Raw genomic sequence first — 22,675 nt, 5'->3', positions numbered from 1 at the left:
AAATGCGCATTTTCTATACTTATCTTAGGCCATCTTTATTTAAATATAACTTAAATCTAATCTAGTTAATGCATACGTAAGATATATAAAGTTAAAAAATAATATCAAAAACTAAAACTATTTGTTATCTTCGCCAATAATTTGCATCCAAGTTTTACCCTCCTTAGCCAATTCTGAAGTAATTTCATCTTTAATCTGGGCAATCAAACCAGGACCACTATAAGCAAAAGCAGTGTATAATTGTACAAAAGTAGCACCGGCTTTGGCAAATTCAATAGCATCTTTACCGCTAGAAATACCACCACAACCAACTAAAACCAAATCTGAATCCTTAGCATATTTGGCAACGGTCTTCAAAGCCTTTAAAGACAATGGTTTTAAAGGTTTACCACTCAAACCACCGGCTTGTTGCTTCAAAGTTTCATCTTTTGTTATTAAGGCGCTTGGTCTTTGAATAGTAGTGTTGGAAACAACAATTCCATCTATCTTAGAATCTTTAGCGCTTTGAACAATAGAGGCCAATTCAGGTTCAGTTAAATCTGGAGCAATCTTAACTAAAATTGGTGGTTTATGTTCTTTGGCACCTAAAACATTACCATTATCAATCAAAGAATCTCTCTTCTTAACAACTTCAGACAATAGGTTGGTTAATTTTGTCTCTTCTTGTAAATCTCTTAGTCCTGGTGTGTTTGGAGACGAAACATTTATTACCAATACATCAGACAACGATTGGAATTTTTCAATACCACTTAAATAGTCCTTAACCTCATCACCATTCTTGTTTTTACCCAAATTCACAGCCAACAACTTATTTTTATATAATGATAAATTAACTTGTGATTTTTGATTCTTGGTGGAGTAAGAATTTAAAAATTTAGAAACACGTCTCATCAAATTTTCAAAAACGACTTGGTGACCAGAGGAGTTAAACCCATATCTATTGATAACAGCATCATCTTGTGGCAATCTGAAAAATCTTGGCTTAGGATTACCAGGTTGAGACTTAGGGGTAACAGAACCAATTTCAACATAACCAAAACCAATATTGAAAATACCATCAATACCTTCACCATCTTTATCAAAACCTGCGGCACAACCAATAGGATTACTCATAGTCTTACCAAAAACGTCAACATTAATGGATTTATCGTCCTTATCAAAAAATAGCCTTGGTGATAAACCAACTTTAAAACACCAAATACCTAATTTATGGCCAATTTCTGCATCCGGAGTAAGAAAACGGATAACTGGACAAATAAAATATTCATGAATAGCTGAACGCGAATTGAAACAATACAATGTAAATGCACTAGCACCAAGCAAAGATGCAGTGTATAAGATGAACTTACCACTTAAACCAGCCTTTAATGGCAATCTCTGGTTTCTAGTGAAGTGATGACGAAATAATGCTTGGGATGGTCTGGTACGTAGTCCCGTTAAATTGAAAAATCTTTTTGTCATAGACATGTTGAGGTTGTTTTATTTTTGGGTCTTGCTTTCCTTGTTTGCGTTTAAAAAAAGAAAAAAAAAAAAAAAAAAAATTTGATAATAGTAATATTTGAGACAATCTATTGAATTACTGGAATAATATGCTTTTTAAAATTTACCGATTTTTTTTTTTTTTTTTTTCTTTGATTTAAAACCGATGTCTTTATATATCTTTGGGGTAGTACATTTTTTGATATAAATTTATAAAAAGATTGAATAAATTTATTAAAAAAAGAAAAAAAGAAAAGATGATTATATTTATGGAGAAAAAAGTCAAAAGATGCAGTTAATACAATGGGAAACTGTTCGTTTATAAAAAATAAATGCGTGTATAAATACAAATTACAAATTAATAAAATATTTATACGAGGGATAATATACTTGTATATTATTCAGATTTGTTTTATGTTCATGATTTTAGTTGCATGATATCCCAAAATTAAAAGAGAAAAAAAACTTTTTTTTTTTTTATTATAATACAAGTTTAGATGGCCTGTTACAAACTCACACCACAGAAAGAAAGAAAGAAAAAAAAAAGAATTATATTCGTATATGTGGAATATGCAATCAACTCATTTTTTTTTTTTTTATAAAAGTTCTTTGCTTGTTATTAATTGAAAAGATTTCCTCAGAAATACCCGAAATGGCTTTGTACATCCAAAAAAAAAAAAATACTTTAATTCATTTTAACAAAAATGACAAAAAAATCATAAAACAATAAAGCATTCCAATTCAATTTTCTAAAATGAATAAATATAATTGATTATGACATTATTGTATTATCTTCCTGTCTTTATCAATTTATATCGAACTTAACGTTCAGTTGCACCTCTTATTTTTCCATCTAATGACCTTGTGATATAATTGTAATCCGAAACATCACGCTTAATATCTTCGGATAAATAAACTTAAAGGATATACATATATATATATATATTTTTTTTAAAAAAAAAGAAACGAGCAAAAATAAAAAGAAAAGCAGTTTTTTTTTTTTTTTTTAAAAAAATGCTAAAAATTTTTCAAAGTTTGGTATGGTCAGAGATGTCCTATTCATACATTAATTCTAATACTCAACGTTATACTTAAACAACTTTTAAAAAAAAAAAAGAAAAAAAAAAAAAAAAAAAAAAAAAAAAAAAAGTGTAAAGATAAAACACCCTGTGACTAAACGTTAAGTGCAAAAATGGATTCCAAAAAGGTACATTCTAAAAAAAGAACAAACCAAAGTAAATATGAACGTAATTTCAAAAATTCGTCAAAAACAACAAAAAGGAAAATTAGAGATAAAAAATTAAAGGCTGGTTTAAAGAAATTGGATGAACAATATAACGAAGCAGTATCTTTCGCTGCAGCAACCGAATATTTATTACCGGAAACTCAAGGTTTTATTGAAACAGAAAATGACCTAGAAAAAACTTTTAAAGTAACGCAAGACGAAATTAAAGCCTCCGTTGACATAACAACTGCTAATAAGGCCTTGGACTTGAAATTGAATGAATTTGCTCCATACAAAATTAACTATTCCAGAAATGGTACCCATTTATTAATCTGTGGTCGTAAGGGCCATATCGCATCTATGGATTGGCGTAAGGGCGAATTGCGTGGTGAGTTATTTTTGAATGAAACATGCAATGATGCTACTTATTTGCAAAATGAACAATATTTTGCAGTTGCTCAAAAGAAATATACCTTTATCTATGATCACGAAGGTGTTGAACTACATAGGTTAAAGCAGCATGTTGAAGCCAAGCACTTATCGTTTTTGCCTTACCATTACTTATTAGCAACGTCTGGTCAGACAGGTTGGTTAAAATATCAGGATATTTCCACTGGTGCTTTAGTCTCCGAATTAAAAACAAAATTAGGGCCAACAACATCAATGTGTGTAAATCCTTGGAACGCTGTCATGCACTTGGGACATGGAAATGGAACTGTCACATTGTGGGCACCAAACATGTCTACCCCTTTGGTTAGATTATTATCTGGTCGTGGCCCAATAAATAGTATTGCAATTGATAGATCTGGTACATACATGGCAACCGTCTCAGCTGATAAAAGTATGAAAATTTGGGATATACGAAACTTTAAAGAATTACACAACATTGACAATTTACCAACTCCTGGCACTAATGTTGAAATATCAGATACCGGTTTATTGGCTATGAGCTGGGGTTCGCATGTTACACTATGGAAAGATGCTTTAAAAAGCAACTCTTCTAGCAAACCGTATTTCACCTCTAGTAAAATTCCAGATAGAAACTCCCCGTATATGTCACATTTGTTCCCAAATAATAAAATCGAAAATATGAAATTTGTACCCTTTGAGGATTTGTTAGGTGTTGGCCACTCTAAAGGTGTTACCAATCTAATCGTTCCTGGCTCTGGTGAGGCTAACTTTGATGCTTTAGAGCTTAATCCATTTGAATCTGCTAAACAAAGACAAGACCAAGAAGTCAGATCCTTGTTATACAAATTACCAGCTGATTCTATTTCATTGGATCCAAACATTATTGGTACAGTCGATAACAAAGCTTCTGCTATAAGACTAAAAAGTAAAGACATGAACAATATTTTTGCTGATAAAAATTCCACATCCGAAAAAAATATTCCTGATATTAGAGCTGACGTTAAAAGCAAAAACTCCGGCTTAAGAGGTTTCTTACGTAAAAAAACCAAGAACGTCATCGATGAAAGAAAACAAAGAGTTGAACATCTACTGAAAATGGAAAAGGATGCCCGCCAAAAGAAAATTAAAATTGAACGAGGTGAAATATCAGAAGATCATCAAGATCCAGTAGACGAAGCGCTAAGTAGATTTAGTTGAACTTTTAAACATATATATATATATATATATATATTTCTTCTAATTATCACTGATACCATAAGCAGTATCATCATTGTACTTATTATTGTTGCTACCGCAAATAACTTTAATTAAAATACTTATATATATAACCAAAAAAAAAAAAAAGAGATATGAGGGGTAAACAAATACACTAGCTAACTAAAAAAGAGTAGTATACAATTATAAATCACGACAATTCTTCGAATTTCAAATCCTCTTCCAACTTGAATGGGGTTGGAAGTGGTGCGTCCACATTCCCTAGTTGTCTAACAGTCTCAATCAACTCTACTGGTTCAAAAGGCTCTTTATCTACCAAAACTATTATACCGTTGTATCCTTTATATTTACGAACGGGAACAAAACGCTCATCTTTAGAAAACGTAATGTACCTCAATTGCTGAGGTAAAACACGAGTGGCATTTTCAATCTTATATGATGAAGATGTGTATTTTATTTTAATTTGGTCGTCAGTCTTCTCAACATTTTCATATTGCTGTTTATCTGGTTCAGCACCTTCTTTCTTCGTAGTCTTCGATTCTATAGTATCAGTATCCTTCCTAGCATTTTTTTTGTTAGCTCTAGCCTTAGCCTTTGCCGTTGTTGATAATACAGCAGTGGTAACTTTTTCTTTTACTTTATCCACAGCCTCTTCATACATTGGTGGATAATCAAAAACATCTTCCTTTGTATGACAATTAAATTTAAATTTTGGTATGCTTAAATCACCCCCACGAACACCAATAATACCGGTTGGTGTGAAAGATAATGATAAAAAGTGTGCCAATGGATACCAATGCCAAAACTGGGAAAACACCATCAACCCAACAATGCCTTGAGTGTTCAATGTTTCCATTTCAGTGTTTTCCAATTGAATAGTGACGTTACGGCCACCTGCATTCATAATACCTTGAGCAACACAAGCACCAAACTTGGCCAACCCTTCTTGATGTTTGTTAGTTACAACATTCAGTAAATGTTCGTTCACCTCCTTGACAACTGGATTAGTCTTTTCAGTCTGTTGAATCAAAACCATGGATAAAGCAATCATAGCGCCTTGACGTACAAAATCCACTGGATCCTTCATTAATGGCATTAAAATATCGACGGCAGATTGCAACCCTCTGCCAGCACATGAAATACCCAAAGCAAAAGCAGTACCACAACGCACATGCGCATTATGCGACTTGGCTAGTAGTTCCACGATCCTTGGAACAGTGGTATAATCCCTAATCATAACAAAACCTAAAGATGTGACGGCAGCTCTCCTAACATCATCATCAGAGTCAGAAACTGCAATGTGCAATAATTTTCTTACAGCGCCGTTATCGGCAGAACCAGCATACGCCATAGCAATAGTAAAAGCACCGCCATAACGCAATAACGGGTTTTCGTCCTCACACATCTTATGAATCAAAGAGTTGGCCAACTCTTGTCTCTCATAATTAATCAAAGCAATTCCAATGGATAACCCACGAGTTATGTTACCATGCTGGGTTTCGTGAGCATAAACATACATATCACCAGCTGCTTGTTCATTGCCAGAACCAAGCATAACTAAACCCATGCCCAACGCAGCTGCTTCGCCAGAAGTGGCACTATCAGAATATAAAACTTCTTTTAAAGAGTCATAAAGTTCCGCATTGCCAGTCCCCATGGAAGCCAAACCGATCCCCAAAGAGGCACCGTGTAATAAAACATCCACGCCCTCATCACCTGCATTGGCACTGTTGGCGGTTAATTGTTCTTTCAAGTAGTCTATGATATCCTTGCCAAAACCAGCATAAATCAAACCTAACCCATATAAAGAACCCCCCTTTATGTAACGGGACGGATTACGACTAGATGGTAAATATGGCGCCATAATCTTTTGGCCCATAACAAAGTTGCCCTTGTGAATGGTACCAATCGATGCAGTCGCATTAAACTTTGCCCAATTCTTGGCTTTCCCTAGCCAAGTTAAATTAGATCTGACAAAAGAATCATCAGTAGTACCAGCATGCATAAATGCATTGGAAATACTAACAGCGTTGTGAAATAAGGAGTACTTACCATCCATGGAGTTTTTAGCTTTATCTAACAACATAACATCGATATTCTTGTTATTAAATAAAAACGTATTATTATAGTCTGCGGTCGGTAGTCCTGAAAATATCTCCAATAATTTTGGATCATACTCAAATTTATTCAAAGTAGCAACCAAACCTTCCAAAAACCTTTGAGAGGCAGAAGAAACTAAATCAAATGCAATCTGATACGATAATGTCGAATTGCCATCACTATTGATTCTCTCGAAAAAGGAAAACGCCAATTGATGATCGTTTAAATGAACTGCAATTTTCGATAAAGTAAAGTAATCTGGTGCCTTGAAAGAGATTAAGGTGGAGAATAGGCTTTTTAAAACCATATCTTTGAATGGTGTTGAAGAAACAGTGGTAATTGCACATGATAAGACATAATTGATTAATTTCAAGCAATTAGCTTCATTATCTTCAGTTTTTCTTGATTCTAAAATTTTCTCAACAATATCTAGTCTAAAAGCATCTAAAGCGATACCCAATGCTAATTTGAATTCAGATATTTTGATACAGTTTTCAATCATTTTTTCGAAAATATTACTCAACTTGGAGTCTATTTTTTTTGGACCATCTTGGTGTTCATAGTTAAAAGTAGATAAAGAAATATACATTTGGATGCTTTGAGAAACAACGGTTTCAACATACTGACTACTTTCATTGAAATTAAAATACTCGTCAGCAGCCAATGCATATTTAACAGCAGATTCATATTCCCCTAAATTATAGTAAATCTTAGAAGCAAGTAAAGCAACCAACTTTCTTTCTGGGAAGTGCTCGTCATCATAGATCTCTTCTAATTCTGAAATATTATTAGATATCTCTGACCAGGTGCTATCGGCAATATCATTTAAAGATTTTAAAGCATATAGCTGGATTGACTGATCAGGATCCTTCAGTAACGATAAATAAGCTGAAACAGATGAAACTGATGCCATAATGTTATGTTTTTTATTTTATACGTTTTTCAGCTTTTTTTTTGTTTTATCAAAACAGATTGTTAAGAAATTGTTCTTAGATTAGTTAATCGGTTAATCCTAAAAATAAAGGAAATAAAATTTTCTAATGTTGACTTCAACTACTTTTTGCCACCCTTTGAAGAAAATAACCAAAAAAAAAAAAGAGAGAACAGGGAAAAAAAAATAAAATATTAGGATAAAAATCTTTTTTTTTTTTTTTTTTTTTTGCGTTCCTTTTCATTTGTGTATAAGAGTATGTATGGAATATTTTCAATACGCGTTGAAATTATTCACCTTAAGTATTACCCGGATTGTAAGCATTAAGGCGTAAAGATGGGTTTGGTATTGTTGATAGTTCATTCTACTTTTTGCGATGGAAAGGAGGTTGATGGTATACGCTATCATAATATTTATTATTGAAATATTTATTTGATTGCTACGCTTAAATATTGTTATCAATTATGTTGCGTATTATATGAAGGGCCTATGTCGTTACAATACAAAGTCAACATATCTACTAGTATCAATTCACGGGAAGTTTAGAAAGAATCTTACGAACGAAGATTAATATTTATATTTTTAATTATTAAAATATAAAGTTTGAATTCCAAATTATAAAAACTGAATATAATGATATTAGTTTTATTTTATTTTGTAATTGCTGCAATTGTATAACTGTAGAGATACTACTGTTACATTCATTCTTGTCATAGGTAAATATATGATGTTGTTTTTTTTTTTATAGATGAGCCTTCTTTAAGGTTCTGTAGTGTTATAGATGAACCGCTCAGTGAAACTTGCAATTTAAAGATTAAACAAAATTAATTCTGCAAATGGCAAGGTCAAAATTAATGACGTTTGTACTGTCTAGTAAAAGTGTACATAGTAATATACCTTTGTTTAATTACTATATTTACTGATAACAATTCTTTCCCTTATTTTTTTTACGAAAGTTCATATATATTATATGTTCTATACACTGATATACATATATATATATATATATATATATAAGTAAATACATGACAGAGGGTTGAACCTAAACCACAGAAAGAAGAAAAAAAAAAAAAAAGAAAAAAAAAAAAACCTTTACAAAAAACACAAAATGAATAAAACCCAGAAATATACTTCTAAAAGAAGATAATAAAGCGCCTTAATAAAGGACTCTAATAGAGATTCTATATGGCGTAGCATTTAATTTATCATATATATCTTTGATATCGCTTTGATTAACATCACAAATATCGGCAATTAAATAGGCAATATCACCGTTAGAATCAGAATATTGCTTTTCAATATTGTGATCGGACAAAATGTTGTTAACAGTTTTTAAAACACCAGGAACATTTTTGTGGATGTATAATACACGAACAGTGTTTTCTTGATCTAGATCTAAAGCCCTTAATGAAACTTCTGGGAAGTTGACAGCACCAATTGAACTACCTTCATTGATGTATTTTAATAGAGCATGAGAAACCTCAACACCTATAGCTCTTTGGGCTTCCTCTGTGGAACCACCAATGTGTGGGGTTAAAATAACATTTGGCAAGGAAACTAATTCAGAAGTCCATGGGTTTAATTGATCACAATACAAGCCAGCACCATTCTTTGCTGGTTCATTTGGATAAACATCCAAGGCAGCACCAGCAATCTTGCCCAACTTAATAGCTTGAACCAAAGCTGGAATATCCACGACAGTACCTCTTGAAGCATTGATGACATAGGACCCATCTTTCATGGCTGCAAATTGTGGAATAGACAACAGGTTCTTGGTTTCTGGAGTAGCTGGAACATGGCAGGTAACAAAATCTGATTTGTTTAATAATTCATCTAAAGTAGAAACTTGTTTGGCAGTACCCAAGGCCATGATAGTGATAATATCGTAATATAAAACATGCATACCCATAGCTTCGGCCAAAACAGATAATTGAGAACCAATGTGACCGTACCCAATAATACCCAAGGTTTTACCTCTAACTTCCCAACATTTAGAAGAAACCTTATTCCATGTACCAGTGTGTAATTCAATTGATCTGTCACCCAATTGTCTAGCCAAGGAGATAATTTCAGCAATAACTAATTCGGCAACCGATCTCGAATTGGAGAATGGAGAATTGAAAACGGCAACACCAATTTTAGCAGCATATTCTAAATCAACTTGGTTTGTACCAATACAGAAACAACCAATGACGACTAAGTTCTTAGCGTGTTTCAAGATTTTTTCAGTTAATTTTGTTTTTGATCTAATACCAATGGCATGAACATCCTTGATTTTTTCAATCAATTCATCATCCGGTAAAGAAGTCTTGTGAAATTCAACTTGATAACCTTGGTTGGTTAAAATATCGACAGCACCTTTATTGACATTTTCTAATAGTAAAATCTTAATATCACCGGTAGAAAAAGGTTTTAAAGCTTTGGTTTGTTTGGAAACGCTGGTACGATGTGGCAAACTGTTCATAAAAGAATCAGTAGGAGAAGTAGAAACCTCCCCTGGAGAACCGGATAAATTCATGGCAGTTTTAAAAGAATTTTGAATATTTTGGATTTCTTGTGGATAAGACATGGTTTCTATTATATAACAGGTTTTGGAATTGGTTATTTTTCTGATAGTTTGTTTGTCATATTTTTATAAAAATATATTTTTCTAAAGATACTTTACTAAAAATATACATATAAGGAAAGGAAGAAGGAGAAGAAGAAAAAAAAAAGAAAGGTCGAGAAAAATGAAACCTATAGTTTTTTTGAAATAATAAGCTCTATTATATATATCTAATTCAAACGAAATGAAGAACATTGAAAAAGTTTTAACACTAACTAGGCTTCAAATTAAGGTATTAAAAAGAATGGTATTGAATATCATTTTAATAAGAAATTATTATTATTAAATTGTAATAATATCTTTTTCTTTTTTTTTTTTTTTTTTTTCCCTCTCTGTAACTTCACCAAAAACTGTGGCAGTTTTTCTAGGCCAATGCTCCATGGATAAAAATTTGTAAAAATGACGAAAAGGCAACAGGTAAAGGAAATTTTTTTTTTTTTTTAGGTATGATCATAAAAAAGAAAAAAAAAAAAAAAAAAAAAAGTACGTAGAAACCCCGCAGAAATAATTAATACTCTTTTTAAGCGAAAATTATTAATTTCACATGACCTTTTATTGTGAAATTAATTTTATAGTTATTACTCATTTAAAATGCAGATTTTGGGATTGTTATAGTGTCTAAATACCACCACAGTACATTTTTCAACAGAAACTCGTGCATCAAAACAAACATTTACTGCTAGGTTCCCCATATTATCAATTGAAAAACTAGTTAAATTTTATTAACATCTACGTAAAAGCTATTATACAAAGAAAGAAAGAAAAAACCATTTTATTACTCAGTATGTAAAATGCAATTAACAGAAATTACAATATTTTTATTAGTATAGGCTAAAATAAAAAGATCAAATGAAAAATAATAAATCCTAAAATAATGCCACCTAAACTCATTATAAGGTTAAAAGAAGGATGACTCAATGACTTGGCTCATCTAGTTAATATTAAAAAAAAAAAAAAAGTTTTATTTTCGTTGTCGTTCTTTTTTTTTTTTTTTTTTTTTTTTTCCAAGGCCAAATTTGTGACTCCTTTTTCTAGATACTATTATCATAATAAAACAGAATTTTTTTGTATACCAGCTGCTTCTGCGAGAGAACTCCAAAGGGAAAATATTTTTTCAGCTTCTTCTAGACCACCTAATTTTGCAAATAAAATTGATTTCTGACACCAAAGTACACTAGACGTTTCTGAACCATTAATGGCGTCTTCAACACATTTATTCCAGCAAAAAATAACCAACCAATCTATATCCTTTTTTAATGAATGAGACGATACAAAATCAATGTTTTCATCGCTTTTCAATCTTTCGTGAAAAGTATCAAGAAGTTTTAAACATGCATCAGTTTTCTCGTTTACTACAGTATCTGTTGATAATAAGTATCTAAACCAAGCAAACAGGTCCGTCTCGTTCATCTTACTGTCGCATAAACCTTTGGATATAATCCTCAAACAAACTGAAAAAAGTATATTATCAGAGATTTTCTTGTTGGAGATCAAAACCTCCATAATATTTTTTAACAATTCTGTATTTAGTGATACCTCTGGAAATTCAAGTATATTTGCTATATTTTTTTCATCTTTTTCCTGGAGTGAACATTGAAAGAGTATTAAAATAATATCAAGCGTTGACTTATTGAATCTTTGGGTTTTATTATCCTTTAAACACATGTTTCTACATTCTTCCAAACTCTCTGATAAACTATTATTCATTTCGTTCAATAATTTTGGGGATAAATTTATTTTTTTATCTAATATGTATGAGCATTTTAAAATAATACATCGAGAGTACCAAAAGTTTATATCTTCGGTAAATGCTGCTGATAATTCATAAGTGCGGATCAATTGTAAAAATTGAATAGCAATATCAACATACATAAGATGATTACACAACTTTATGTCCATTACACCAAAACATTTAGTTTGTAAATTATAGCAAATCGCTGCGAACCATTCTAATTCATAAACGTTAATGGAACCATGGCCCGTATTTATGCTTATTTTTTTCAAAGTTTGTATCTTGGTAAAAAAATTAATAGAGGTAGTTAACAAATCTTTCAACAATCCTGCATAATCCATCAACCATTCTTCAACGTTTTCTTCATCGTTCAACGTTAAAAGCATTTGTATGGAATAACGTAAAACTGATGCAATCGAAACTATTGAATCTGGCTTCAGGTTTTCAAATGAAACGCTTTCTAAATTAATGAATGTAAGCAAGTTATTAATTAATGGCACAATAAGTTCTGTGGTTTTTTTGACTTCTTCTATACAATATAATAATATTTCCCCGTAATTCAAACAGTTTTTGGAGTTTATTGTGTTCAACACCTCAATAGCTCTCTCTATTTTTTTTTGTCTAACCAATGTCTTGAATAGTATTAATTTCGAAAGACTATGGTTCTTGTCTTTTTCAGACATAGCTTCATAAATCTCGCTTATTTTTCCATAATTTCCTAACTCAAAATGACTCAATTGTAAAGCTCTTTGAAATTTAGCCCTTGTGTCACATATAATGGATAAAACCTCATGCAAACCTAGTTCAAACCACCCTATACTATCAAGGTACTTCTTTTTTTTATACAATTGTTTGCCAACACTCCAAAGTAATGGGACTACAGTTTGAGTCGTTGACGAAGATAATTTGGATGTAAACATTTTATTACACACATCAAAGAACTCGTCTAGTTTTTTAATTTTAGAGATGTTCTCCAAAGTTTTATTTTGAGAAATAAGGAATACCTTGACTAATATAAGTTTTTCTAGTAACTTATAATCTTTTTCAGGATCCATTCTGTTTAAAAACAAATTATCCAAACATCTTAATGCTGAATCTAAAGCATATTTCCCCTGTGAATTAATGCAAGTGATTAGTTCATCTAAATTTTCTTTAATATTAACAGACATGATCATTTTCATAATGGTTTTCTCTCTAAGTTCAATTGTGGTTAGTTTAGGAGGTTCTTCAGTGCTATTTTGAAAGTCAATCCATTGCAAAACCAATTTAAAAGTATTAATCTTATCTGGGAAAAGGGACTGCAGTTTATCAATGACCTCCTTTGCGGCAACGAACTGTTTGGTTTCTAATAAACATTTTGAAAGTAAACACAATACCAAATAGTTCACTTCATTGTAACTTTCAACCGCTGTTAAAGTTCCCATTTTAGAATCTATGAATTGTACAGCTGTATTTAATAAGGAGATTGCCCTATTTGCATCTTCCATGTTAATGTGTTCTTTGTCAGTTAATTCTAAAGAAGTATTGTATATTGTTCTGCAAATTTCAATTATACTTTGCTCATCTACTAAACAACAATCCTTAAAAGTGTTTAATTTGGATTGGTAAAAGGCAGCCGCTTCAAACTTGTCATTTGCTAAATTAAATTGAAAGTTTACTAGAAAATATTCGATTTTTAACTTTTTGACACTATCTTTATTTTTACCCTCAGGAGTTTTGCAGACTTCTTCAACTAAAGGTAACAATAGTTCACTTTTTTCTTGAACCTTGGTTAGAACTTCGGTAAAATTGCCATCTAAAAATGTTTTGATACAGCTAACATAACATTTTAAAATTCGTATTTTGTGTTCTGTGGAAGAAGATAGTGCCTCTATGAGGGAAAACAAAAGAGTAGCAAAAAACTTACATTTACATAAAAGTCTCTGGAGGGAAGCATTATGATCCACTTTTAGGCCAATGGAAATCGAATTCCATAAATTAGAAACATTGTTTTCCAATAAATACATTTTATCGTCATCAATGGAAAGCATTGTTATTCTAATTGATTGGTCATATTTTTCCACCATCGGTATCAATAAATCTAATTTATCTTCAATGGATGTTAAATTTTTTTGCTCCAATTTAGAAGTTGTAGTTATTTCATTTGTTAACCAGTTTGTGTAATCTATATAAATAAATAAATAAATAAGTAACTTGCGCAAAGTTAGTATATAGTTAATTGGTTCCATTATGGTTTTTCTTGTTTTGCTTTAAATAAGAACACATACCAATGATTTCACTTACTGATTCTTGAAAATTACAGTTACTCTCATTCATTTTTTTTTTCTTTGGATATTTGAGCCTTTATTTTGTTTTAAAATTGAATATTTTCATGTGAATATAAACTAAAAATCTTTGCAAAGTGATTTACACTATAAAAAAAAAAAAAAAAAAAACTAAGGCATCTTTATTTTACAAATAGCCGCCAAAATATTATTTATAAAAAAAAAAAAAAAAAAAAAAAAAAAAATTTAAAAATATGAAATATACATGTTTAATTTTCTAAACAGACTTTACATCCAATTTGTAGTCCCCATTTTCATCTTTTATCAAAAGCTTTTGGTTGACTAAATTATCAAACATATCTTGAGGAATCCAACCTTGAGTAGCTGCAAATGGTATACTCATCAATTTTTTATCATAAGCCTCAATATCAACCTTATGTTGCTCAATTTCTGCATTGGAAAAAGCTACTGGATAAGTTTCACTACCAACAATTTTATTGGCAGCTAAATCTTTCCACACGCTTTGTAAGTATATTAAATGCTCATCAATATTTAAATACTCTTCATCAGTTTTCTTTAAAATTGCCGATAAATATGGTGATTTTAACATTTTAACTGGTGGTGCAACCGTGTATATTAATTTTGGAGATCTTTCATTCAAGGCGGATTCCCACAAAAACAAATTCCTAGTACGTTTGTACATAAACTTGTATTGTTCTTTTTCTGGCTCAGATAATTTATTGTATTCTGCATGTTTTGTGTCCAAGGCAAAAATCTTAGGACCGTCATAGCTAATAAATGCTGGGGGATGATTCAAAATAAAGGGTTTAATTGAACTACATTCAAAGTCTAACAAATATTTCTCTCCAGAATTAGTAACCAACACGTTCATAGGATCCAAGTCTGCATGTTGTAGACGTGGCTTAAACAAATCTTCAACGTTTGGAATAGCTTCAGACTTTGTACTAAATAAAACGGGGGCAAGTGTGACTAATCTATCAAATGTTTTAAGTTCCGATTTCAAAGTTTTTGAATCATGCGAGTTAGAGTTAGGATTGGCATCACCCACAGCTAACCTAATTTTAATGTTTTCTAACTCCACAGAGGCTGCATCTTTAACAATGCTCAACGGATTACTCCAAGGTCCCAAAAATTTGGCATGATCTTCTGGTTTCATAGCAGATTTCTTTCTCCAGAAGCATTTTTCTGTGGTAGGACCAATCTTCCACCTATTTTGTAAACTTTTGTTCTCTTCGCCAACATAAGCAGGTTCTGTGTTCTTACAATCTTTGGCAAAGTACAAACTGCCAAATTTAGTGAACGTAACACTTGCCAATTTAGATTGGAAATCCGATAAGGGACAAATAACCTCATTTAAAACTTTTTTATGAGTACCGTTTGATAAATCGTCCTCTATTAAAGGATTCCATTTTTTCATTAATAAGTTACCTTCAATATATTCTTGTAGAATAAAAGGCGAGCGGATTGGATTTAAAGTATTAACACCAAAACAATAAGTTTTTGGAACTTTAATATTTAATTTCAAATCAGCAAAATCCATCGAAGCAACCTCACTTTTGATTCTTTGTGCTATGCTTTGTTCACTTTCCATTGGATAAGGAATTCTTAAAATAAAGGATTTCTGATTGGTTAAATCTAATTTATAAATTCTATGGTGCTTACCCTCGTGGATACTAGACATGACTTTAATCTTAACTTTATCGTTAATGGTGCCAATTGATTTTGGAAGGATATTATGTGGCAAACTAACTGTCAAGTTTTTATTGTAAGTGGGAGCAGGTATCTCATCATCTTTAATTGATAAGCACTTAGATTGTAAATATAAATCGTCTAAAATTTTGTTTAGTCCTTCTAAAGAAAATTTTGTAGTTCTTTTTTCCTTTTCTGCCTTGTCATTCTTTAACCAACTACCCCAAGTGTATTTAAAAAAGGAGTCTCTCTGTGGATCGTTTTCATCTGATAATTTAGTGAACACTTCGTTAGGTTTGGAACTAATAAACCGGTAGGAATTGACACTTAAAGTGTGCTTCACAATAATGGATGATCCAACAGGAGTAATTTTGGATGATTTATTCTTCAAAAAAGAAATGGCATTTATTGCCCTTTTCGCCTTTGAAGCTCTATGAAACATGTCTTCAAAATAGTTTGTTGATTTTCTTTTTTTGTTCTATTTTACTAATCAAGGATTAACTGAAAGTCTAGATATATATGTATATGTAAAGGAAATGGCAGGGAGAGAAAAAGGAGGGGGAAAAAAAAAAAAAAAAAAAAAAAAAATTTTTTTCCTTAAAAATAAACTATAAAACCCACGTGAAAAGACAAAAGGAGTATTTTTTTTTTTTTTTAATACATGGTAAAGAATTGAATTAAATTTGTTAACAATTATTTTGATCGGTCCCGAAAAGAAATATATTTAAATTAACAACATTTTGTTTTATTGATTCAAAAAAAAAAAGAAAAAAAGAAAAAAAAAAAATTAGATCTAAAATGGAAAATGGAAAAATTATATAAGTGAAAATAAAATAAAAACACATTGCAATATGAATTAAAGGCAAATCAAAAATCCATGAAACAAAAATACATCGAATTGTTCTATATAAAAAAAAAAAAATTAAAAAAAAAGAAAAAAAAAATTAATCAAAACAACAATGATATCATAGTAAAACCACTAGAAACTGTAATTATAGTTAATGGAATTAAAAAAGAAAAAAAAAAAGTATATACACATTTTCGCGGTTTAAAAAAATAAACCGTTTTAATAGAAAAATCCCTAAAAATAAAAAATAAAAAATAAAAATACAAGCAAAAAATTCGCTGCATTAAAATAAAAAAAAAAAAATTAAAAAAAAAATTAAAATAATAGTCTTCTCTTCTATTCTTCTAAGCATCACGTTCACTGTTGCCAGCTGAAATTACACTTTCTGTGGTCGTAGGTACCAATGAAGTGGAAGTATTTGAAAAGCCATCTTGCAAATATGAATAATCATCGCCAATAGTACTAGCATTGCTGAAAGATTCCAACGTTCTCTCATTATTAGAAGTTAAATGTAATTGGTTCCCTAAACCACGTTCCCCAATGAGCGATTCTTTCAATAAACTTTCTATATTTGGTCTTTCAATATTTTCACTGGAAATAGAAGTGTTTACCGGATCATCGCCTCTCATTGAGCCAAATTGGGAAGGAACGGGACTTCTCTTGTCTATATTCAATAATTTCATTTTTTCTCTTATGGTCATAGGGGAAGCAAAAGGATTGTCATTTTCAATTGAATTACTATTACTGTTGTTGCTTTCATTATTATTCTTAAATAAATTATGGGATGATAGCGACTTATTCACGTTGACAGCATTTAACGCATTTAACAGGTTCAAAGAGTAAGGACTAATACCAGCTCTTAATACTCTTTTTCCCTCAATTCCATCTTTGGCAGCAGTCGTAGATAACCCTGAGGTAACAGAAGCTCTAGATTGTGGTCTTGAGATATTGTTGTGGGAAGCTATTGATGATCCAACAGATTCTTGGTCGTATGAATATTCTCTATTGTTACCATTCATATCGTAGTTAAAATCTGAGGAAGATGATGGACCTAATGATATCCTTGATTTCGATTCATCCCTGTTGAGTAGATTTTCGGGTGTTGTCGAAGCAAATAGATAATCTTGTTTCCTAGACGTATTAATTTGAGTGTTCGTATCATTACACACGTGTAATTTACTATTTGGCTTCGATAAGTCGTGCATTTTCAATTCTTTTTTTTTTTTTTAATGAATTACTTCAATTTCTATACGTATGAAATTTGCGGAGTATCTAAATTCAACAAAGCTACGTTGGAAGAAAAAGATAATAAATCTTTTTTTTTTTAGACGATTGAGAGAAAAAAAGGAAAAAAAGAAAAGAAAAGAAAGGAAAGGAAAGGTAGTTTAATAGTGATAGTTAGAAAGGCGGCTGTAAGTAAGAAAGAGAGAAAGGAAAAAAAAAAAGGAAAAGGTGTTTCCCAGAATTTTATTAATTTTAGAAAAAATATAATCGAGAAAGAAGATTAAAAAAAAAAAAAAAAAAAAAAAAAAAAAAAGGCTTTGTATTTTTAAAGTTAGCATTATTATTATTGTTGTTGTTAGTGCGACTTTAGATATAAAAAGTAAATCATTTTTTTTTCTGGGGATAAAAAATAGGGATTTTTACAATGAAGGCGATAATAGAATTTTCACATATAATAAATGTAAAGTTTAATAATAAAAATATTTATATGCTGTGCAGCTGTTTCTATACCATTGCATATATGTATTATTATTTTAAATAATATCTTCTCCTTTCTCCCATCCTTTTACCCCTAAATATTAATATATTACATACAAAACGCTTTAAGTCAAAATAGATTATAATTTTTCATTTTTTTTTTATCTTAATTGGTGTGTAAAATAATATATAAATACATTAGTCTAACTAAATAAGAATCAGTTCTGATGCTACAGTCGTCCTAATTATTATCACCTCATTAATACAATGGGGGGGTTTTTTTTTCAATATTTTATTAAATCAACTTATCTTGACTGAACAAATTGTTGACCCAGTCAAAAGGAGAAAATTCAGTAAATTACACAGTATTTTCTTTACAAGATTCCTCTTTCATATTCTTAATCTATTTAACACAATCAGCCATCTCTTTTATAATAAAGAGGCAACGGTTTTAAAAAAAAAAAAAATGTCAAAAATAGTCATCCTATCCTTAACGACGAAAAAGACAAGAGTTTCTTAAGGTTTCGGACATTAATGCTATAACCGGAACCATCCGGTATGTAACTAAAGGGGAATGGAGTGGAAAAAAAAAATTATGGTCCCGAAGGACACCCGAATTTTGTATTTATTTCCAATTGTTTTTTACAAACTTTTACTACATAAATCGATGTGCTTAATTTTTTTTTTTTTTTTTTTTTTTTTTTTCTTAATCAATAATTGACATCCGGATAGAAAAAAAAGGCCAAAGAAATCAACATATACATAGCTAACGACATAACACCTTCCAACCAATTACTTTCACCGTCCAAAATTAAATAATTGGCTAGTAATACGGAGATGAACAGTATAACAGTTTCAAAAGTTGAGAAATTTAGTGACATTGGTACATCAAAGAACCACCCTAATAAAACCATTAGTGGTGTAACAAATAATGCAATTTGCAAAGATGACCCAACACTAACACTCAATGCTAAATCCATCTTGTCTTTCATAGCAACCACACAACTGGTTACATGTTCTGCCGCGTTACCTACTATAGGAATAATAACTAGACCAATGAATGTTTTTGATAAACCAGAGGTGGCCACAAGATCGTCAATTGAACCAACCAAATAATCCGCACAAATGGATACCAATATTGTGGTGATTGTTAAAACAATTAATGATTCCCATTTGGATAATTTAGGTTCATTGTCAATATCCTCATTGATATTTTCCTGAACTTCGTTTTCCTGCTGTTCAAAAATCTTACGATGTGTTTTCAATTGAAATAGTAAAAAGAAACAGTAAACAAACAACAATATAATAGAAGTACTTCTAGAGATTTCCAAAATTTTTTGGTTAATAAATTTATCTTCACTATTAGTATTATCTGGTAGAGTAGCTCTAAACGCAGCTGGAATCAATAATGAGGCACATGCAATAACCAGCAATGATGACATTGCTTGGGCAGCTGTTTGATTAAATTTCTGTTGAACTCTATTATATCCTCCTAACACAAAACAACAACCTGTGACCAATAATAAATTACTTAAAATACTACCCATCATACTTGCCTGAATGATTCTAACCTGACCCTCTTTCAAAGCTAGGATAGAAACAATTAGTTCTACTGCGTTACCCAAGGTAGCATTTAATAGTCCACCAAGAGTTGAACCTACTTGATCGGCCAACTCTTCGGTAGCATATGCCAAAACCGAAGCTAGCGGAATAATGGCAAAAAAATTCAACGCAAATAACCAAGTTGATGAAAAATGGGATTCTAGATGACCGGCAATAATACCTAGAGGCACAAAGAATAATAAATAATTAACTGGTGAAGAAAAAAAAAGAATTTCTGAGACTTTGAGTATACGAGAGAAAGTCGAGACATTGGTATTGACATTCCGATTATTTTCTCCTCCTAATAAAGGTGTATGCGAATTCATTGTTTTCAGGTAAAGGTAAGAATTTTCCTTGGTTTTTGTTATTATTTTGAAGCTATATCGCTATAAGTTTTCTAAGGAGAGGGTGAAGAGAAGAAACTGAGTGTTTTAAATGGAATAAAGAAAACAAACTATATGTGGAAGTTAAAGTTTTTTCTGGTTTTTTTTCTTTGTTATCAACGCACATTTAAATATCATAATATAAACAGTTCAAAAAAAAAAAAAAAAAAAAAGAAAAAAGAAAAAAAAAATATTTATCTTTTTATTTATTTATTTATTTTTTCCTCAAGAAATAAAAAACGAATAAGGAATAATAACAATAATTCATAAAATAAATAAATAAATACCAGCATAATAAATAATAGGGGAAGTGATTTATTGATATTTTAATAACTTATTTGCTTTCCATTTTACATTTTAAAATAAAGTAATACGGAAAAAAGGTCATTGCCGCCTCGTTTTTATTTTTTTATTTTTTATTTTTTATTTTTTTTTTTCCCTTCTTCCGCAATTGTTTCTTTGTCAAATTGTTACGGGACTAATTAAGATAAAGGGTACAGCTTTAACTGTTTCACGGTAATATGAATAACGTACACCAAAATTCCAAAAAATTGCCAACTATTACTGTTTAATAGTGAAAACCATTCCCAGCGTAAAAACAATAACTCCGTAAATTAAACTACCTGTAATTATAAATCTTTTTCTTATACCAACTTTTCTCCAATAAGCAGTTAACCTCTTTAAATGCTCAACTATCATTAATCTATCAAAAGGCCCATTATTTCTAGTATTGTTATTTGATGCCATCATGCCATTTAGAAGCGGTGAATTTTCAATTCTTCCTATTGTTGATGACTGTAAATATTGTAGTGAATTACTATAATTTATTTCGTCAGCATCATTATACCCTGTCGATGAGGAGACGGGCAAAATAGCATCATCTGGCACAATACTACCATACTTATGGTTAATATTAGCACTACCACCAATAATGCCACTTATCAACCCAGCTTCTTGACCAACGTCGGTTTTGTTATTGTTGTTGCCACTATGGATGGGAGAAGAATAGTAAGCATCACTTTCATAAATGCTCCTCCAAAAATATAAAATTATATGTGTGATTAAATCTAATACAATAAATGGGAACATTATACTTAGAACAAAGCGGATGAATGTCCTAGAACCAAAATATCTAACTATGGGGGTGAAAAGTTGTGGGTAGCCTGGTACATAAATAAAATATATTGAACTTATTAATGATTGCCCTATAGTTAAAAAAATATCACTTATTAGTATAAAAAAGCATGCCACCAATTTTTTAATTAACTTAGTATTACTATTTATACGAGGGAAATATTTCAATTGTGTCGATGTCGGGGTTAATGGTGTCACGATTCCAGGTGTTATTAATAATCTACTACTAGTGCTATTGTTATCATAATCATATACATTGGTGTTAATAATATCATTATCATTACTATTAATATTACCATTATTATTATTAACCGTAGTACTATTGCTATTATTATTATTATTATTGTTGTTGTTGTTGTTGTTGTTGTTGTCGTTGTTGACATTATTGGTATAGCCCAACGTATTATTGGTGAAATCTACTATTATTGTTGAATCCTCATTAAATCCTTTGTTAATAGCATTTCCACTGCTATGTTTCTTTTTCCTACTTGTGTTTTCTCTAGTATCGAGAAGTATATTTTTGTTAGATGGTCTTGTCTCACCATAATATACGTTATTAGATAATAATGAAATCGAATGCAGAGCATCCGTACAGGTGTCTAAGTTAATATATTTTCTGATATAATCACAGCCATTTGGGTTGGTTAATAAATCATCATCATTTTCAATATCATTGCCATAATTCTTGCTAGTGTTACTATCACTACCACTAACGTTTCCTTCGATATTGCCATTTTTTCCAGTCAAACCTTTATTATTATTGAAAGGTGCTATTTCTTGATAATATGCTAAATTTTCTAAAACTGATATTAAAAATTCACTTAAGCTCCAAGATATTCCAAATATATAACTTTGTTTCGGTATAATGTGCCATATATTGGGCATTTTTTGTTTTATTGTTTGATCATTAGGTTCTACTTGTGGATAAGCTAAAAAAAAAATAATTAATAGTAAAAACCAATCATGAACGAAAAAATCAAGAAAAATATTTAATAGAGTATACCTAGGATTAATCGTAAAAAAAAAATTTTTAATAAAATTTAACAGTAGTGGTGGAAATATCCCCAATAAACACGTCCTGAAATAATCCTGTGAGTTTGGTGTAAATAATAGACTAGCGTTACTTGGTGGTGATTTAGTACCGTCTTCGTAATGTGATATTAGTAACTTGGATGATAAGTACATTATCGTATAAGTTGCTACCACTAGTGTGATAATTGCTGTGTTCACCAGTATTCTGGACGAGCATATTAATGGCATGTAATATGACGCAACGTAGCCTAACCGAGTCATCAAGCTAGATTTTCTTTGTTTATACACAGAGGTATATTTTTTC

The 22,675-nt window shown here is 30.7% G+C and overlaps 9 protein-coding genes across 9 annotated transcripts; 1 reads left to right on the top strand and 8 right to left on the bottom strand.

Annotated features, from left to right (window-relative positions):
- Positions 1-117: 117 nt before the first annotated feature.
- URA1 (dihydroorotate dehydrogenase) lies at positions 118-1,467 on the bottom strand (the record flags this gene model as incomplete). Its single annotated transcript, XM_046078644.1, has 1 exon — positions 118-1,467. The coding sequence occupies one exon, from the start codon at positions 1,465-1,467 to the stop codon at positions 118-120; it is 1,350 nt and encodes a 449-aa protein (XP_045936646.1).
- A 1,204-nt stretch (positions 1,468-2,671) lies between these two features.
- On the top strand, positions 2,672-4,312 carry UTP7 (Utp7p; the record flags this gene model as incomplete). Its single annotated transcript, XM_046078645.1, has 1 exon — positions 2,672-4,312. One exon carries the CDS (start codon positions 2,672-2,674, stop codon positions 4,310-4,312), a length of 1,641 nt encoding a protein of 546 aa, XP_045936645.1.
- A 208-nt stretch (positions 4,313-4,520) lies between these two features.
- On the bottom strand, positions 4,521-7,343 carry RPN2 (proteasome regulatory particle base subunit RPN2; the record flags this gene model as incomplete). Its single annotated transcript, XM_046078646.1, has 1 exon — positions 4,521-7,343. One exon carries the CDS (start codon positions 7,341-7,343, stop codon positions 4,521-4,523), a length of 2,823 nt encoding a protein of 940 aa, XP_045936644.1.
- Positions 7,344-8,517: 1,174 nt separating this feature from the next.
- SER33 (phosphoglycerate dehydrogenase SER33) lies at positions 8,518-9,930 on the bottom strand (the record flags this gene model as incomplete). Its single annotated transcript, XM_046078647.1, has 1 exon — positions 8,518-9,930. The coding sequence occupies one exon, from the start codon at positions 9,928-9,930 to the stop codon at positions 8,518-8,520; it is 1,413 nt and encodes a 470-aa protein (XP_045936643.1).
- Positions 9,931-11,010: 1,080 nt separating this feature from the next.
- Positions 11,011-14,014, bottom strand: SPO22 (Spo22p; the record flags this gene model as incomplete). Its single annotated transcript, XM_046078648.1, has 2 exons — positions 11,011-13,862; positions 13,966-14,014. 2 exons carry the CDS (start codon positions 14,012-14,014, stop codon positions 11,011-11,013), a joined length of 2,901 nt encoding a protein of 966 aa, XP_045936642.1.
- A 225-nt stretch (positions 14,015-14,239) lies between these two features.
- AIM9 (Aim9p) lies at positions 14,240-16,114 on the bottom strand (the record flags this gene model as incomplete). The annotated part of the gene is made up of 1 exon (XM_046078649.1): positions 14,240-16,114. The coding sequence occupies one exon, from the start codon at positions 16,112-16,114 to the stop codon at positions 14,240-14,242; it is 1,875 nt and encodes a 624-aa protein (XP_045936641.1).
- A 749-nt stretch (positions 16,115-16,863) lies between these two features.
- On the bottom strand, positions 16,864-17,724 carry SCDLUD_000297 (uncharacterized protein; the record flags this gene model as incomplete). Its single annotated transcript, XM_046081517.1, has 1 exon — positions 16,864-17,724. One exon carries the CDS (start codon positions 17,722-17,724, stop codon positions 16,864-16,866), a length of 861 nt encoding a protein of 286 aa, XP_045936640.1.
- A 1,206-nt stretch (positions 17,725-18,930) lies between these two features.
- VCX1 (Vcx1p) lies at positions 18,931-20,148 on the bottom strand (the record flags this gene model as incomplete). The annotated part of the gene is made up of 1 exon (XM_046078650.1): positions 18,931-20,148. The coding sequence occupies one exon, from the start codon at positions 20,146-20,148 to the stop codon at positions 18,931-18,933; it is 1,218 nt and encodes a 405-aa protein (XP_045936639.1).
- A 618-nt stretch (positions 20,149-20,766) lies between these two features.
- Positions 20,767-22,524, bottom strand: AIT1 (Ait1p; the record flags this gene model as incomplete). Its single annotated transcript, XM_046078651.1, has 2 exons — positions 20,767-22,268; positions 22,413-22,524. 2 exons carry the CDS (start codon positions 22,522-22,524, stop codon positions 20,767-20,769), a joined length of 1,614 nt encoding a protein of 537 aa, XP_045936638.1.
- Positions 22,525-22,675: the final 151 nt, after the last annotated feature.

The sequence above is a fragment of the Saccharomycodes ludwigii genome, chromosome I, assembly GCF_020623625.1.
Source record: "Saccharomycodes ludwigii strain NBRC 1722 chromosome I, whole genome shotgun sequence".
NCBI classification, from domain to species: domain Eukaryota; kingdom Fungi; phylum Ascomycota; class Saccharomycetes; order Saccharomycodales; family Saccharomycodaceae; genus Saccharomycodes; species Saccharomycodes ludwigii.
Note: the sequence above shows the minus strand (reverse complement) of the source record. Positions and strands in the feature narration are given on the sequence as shown.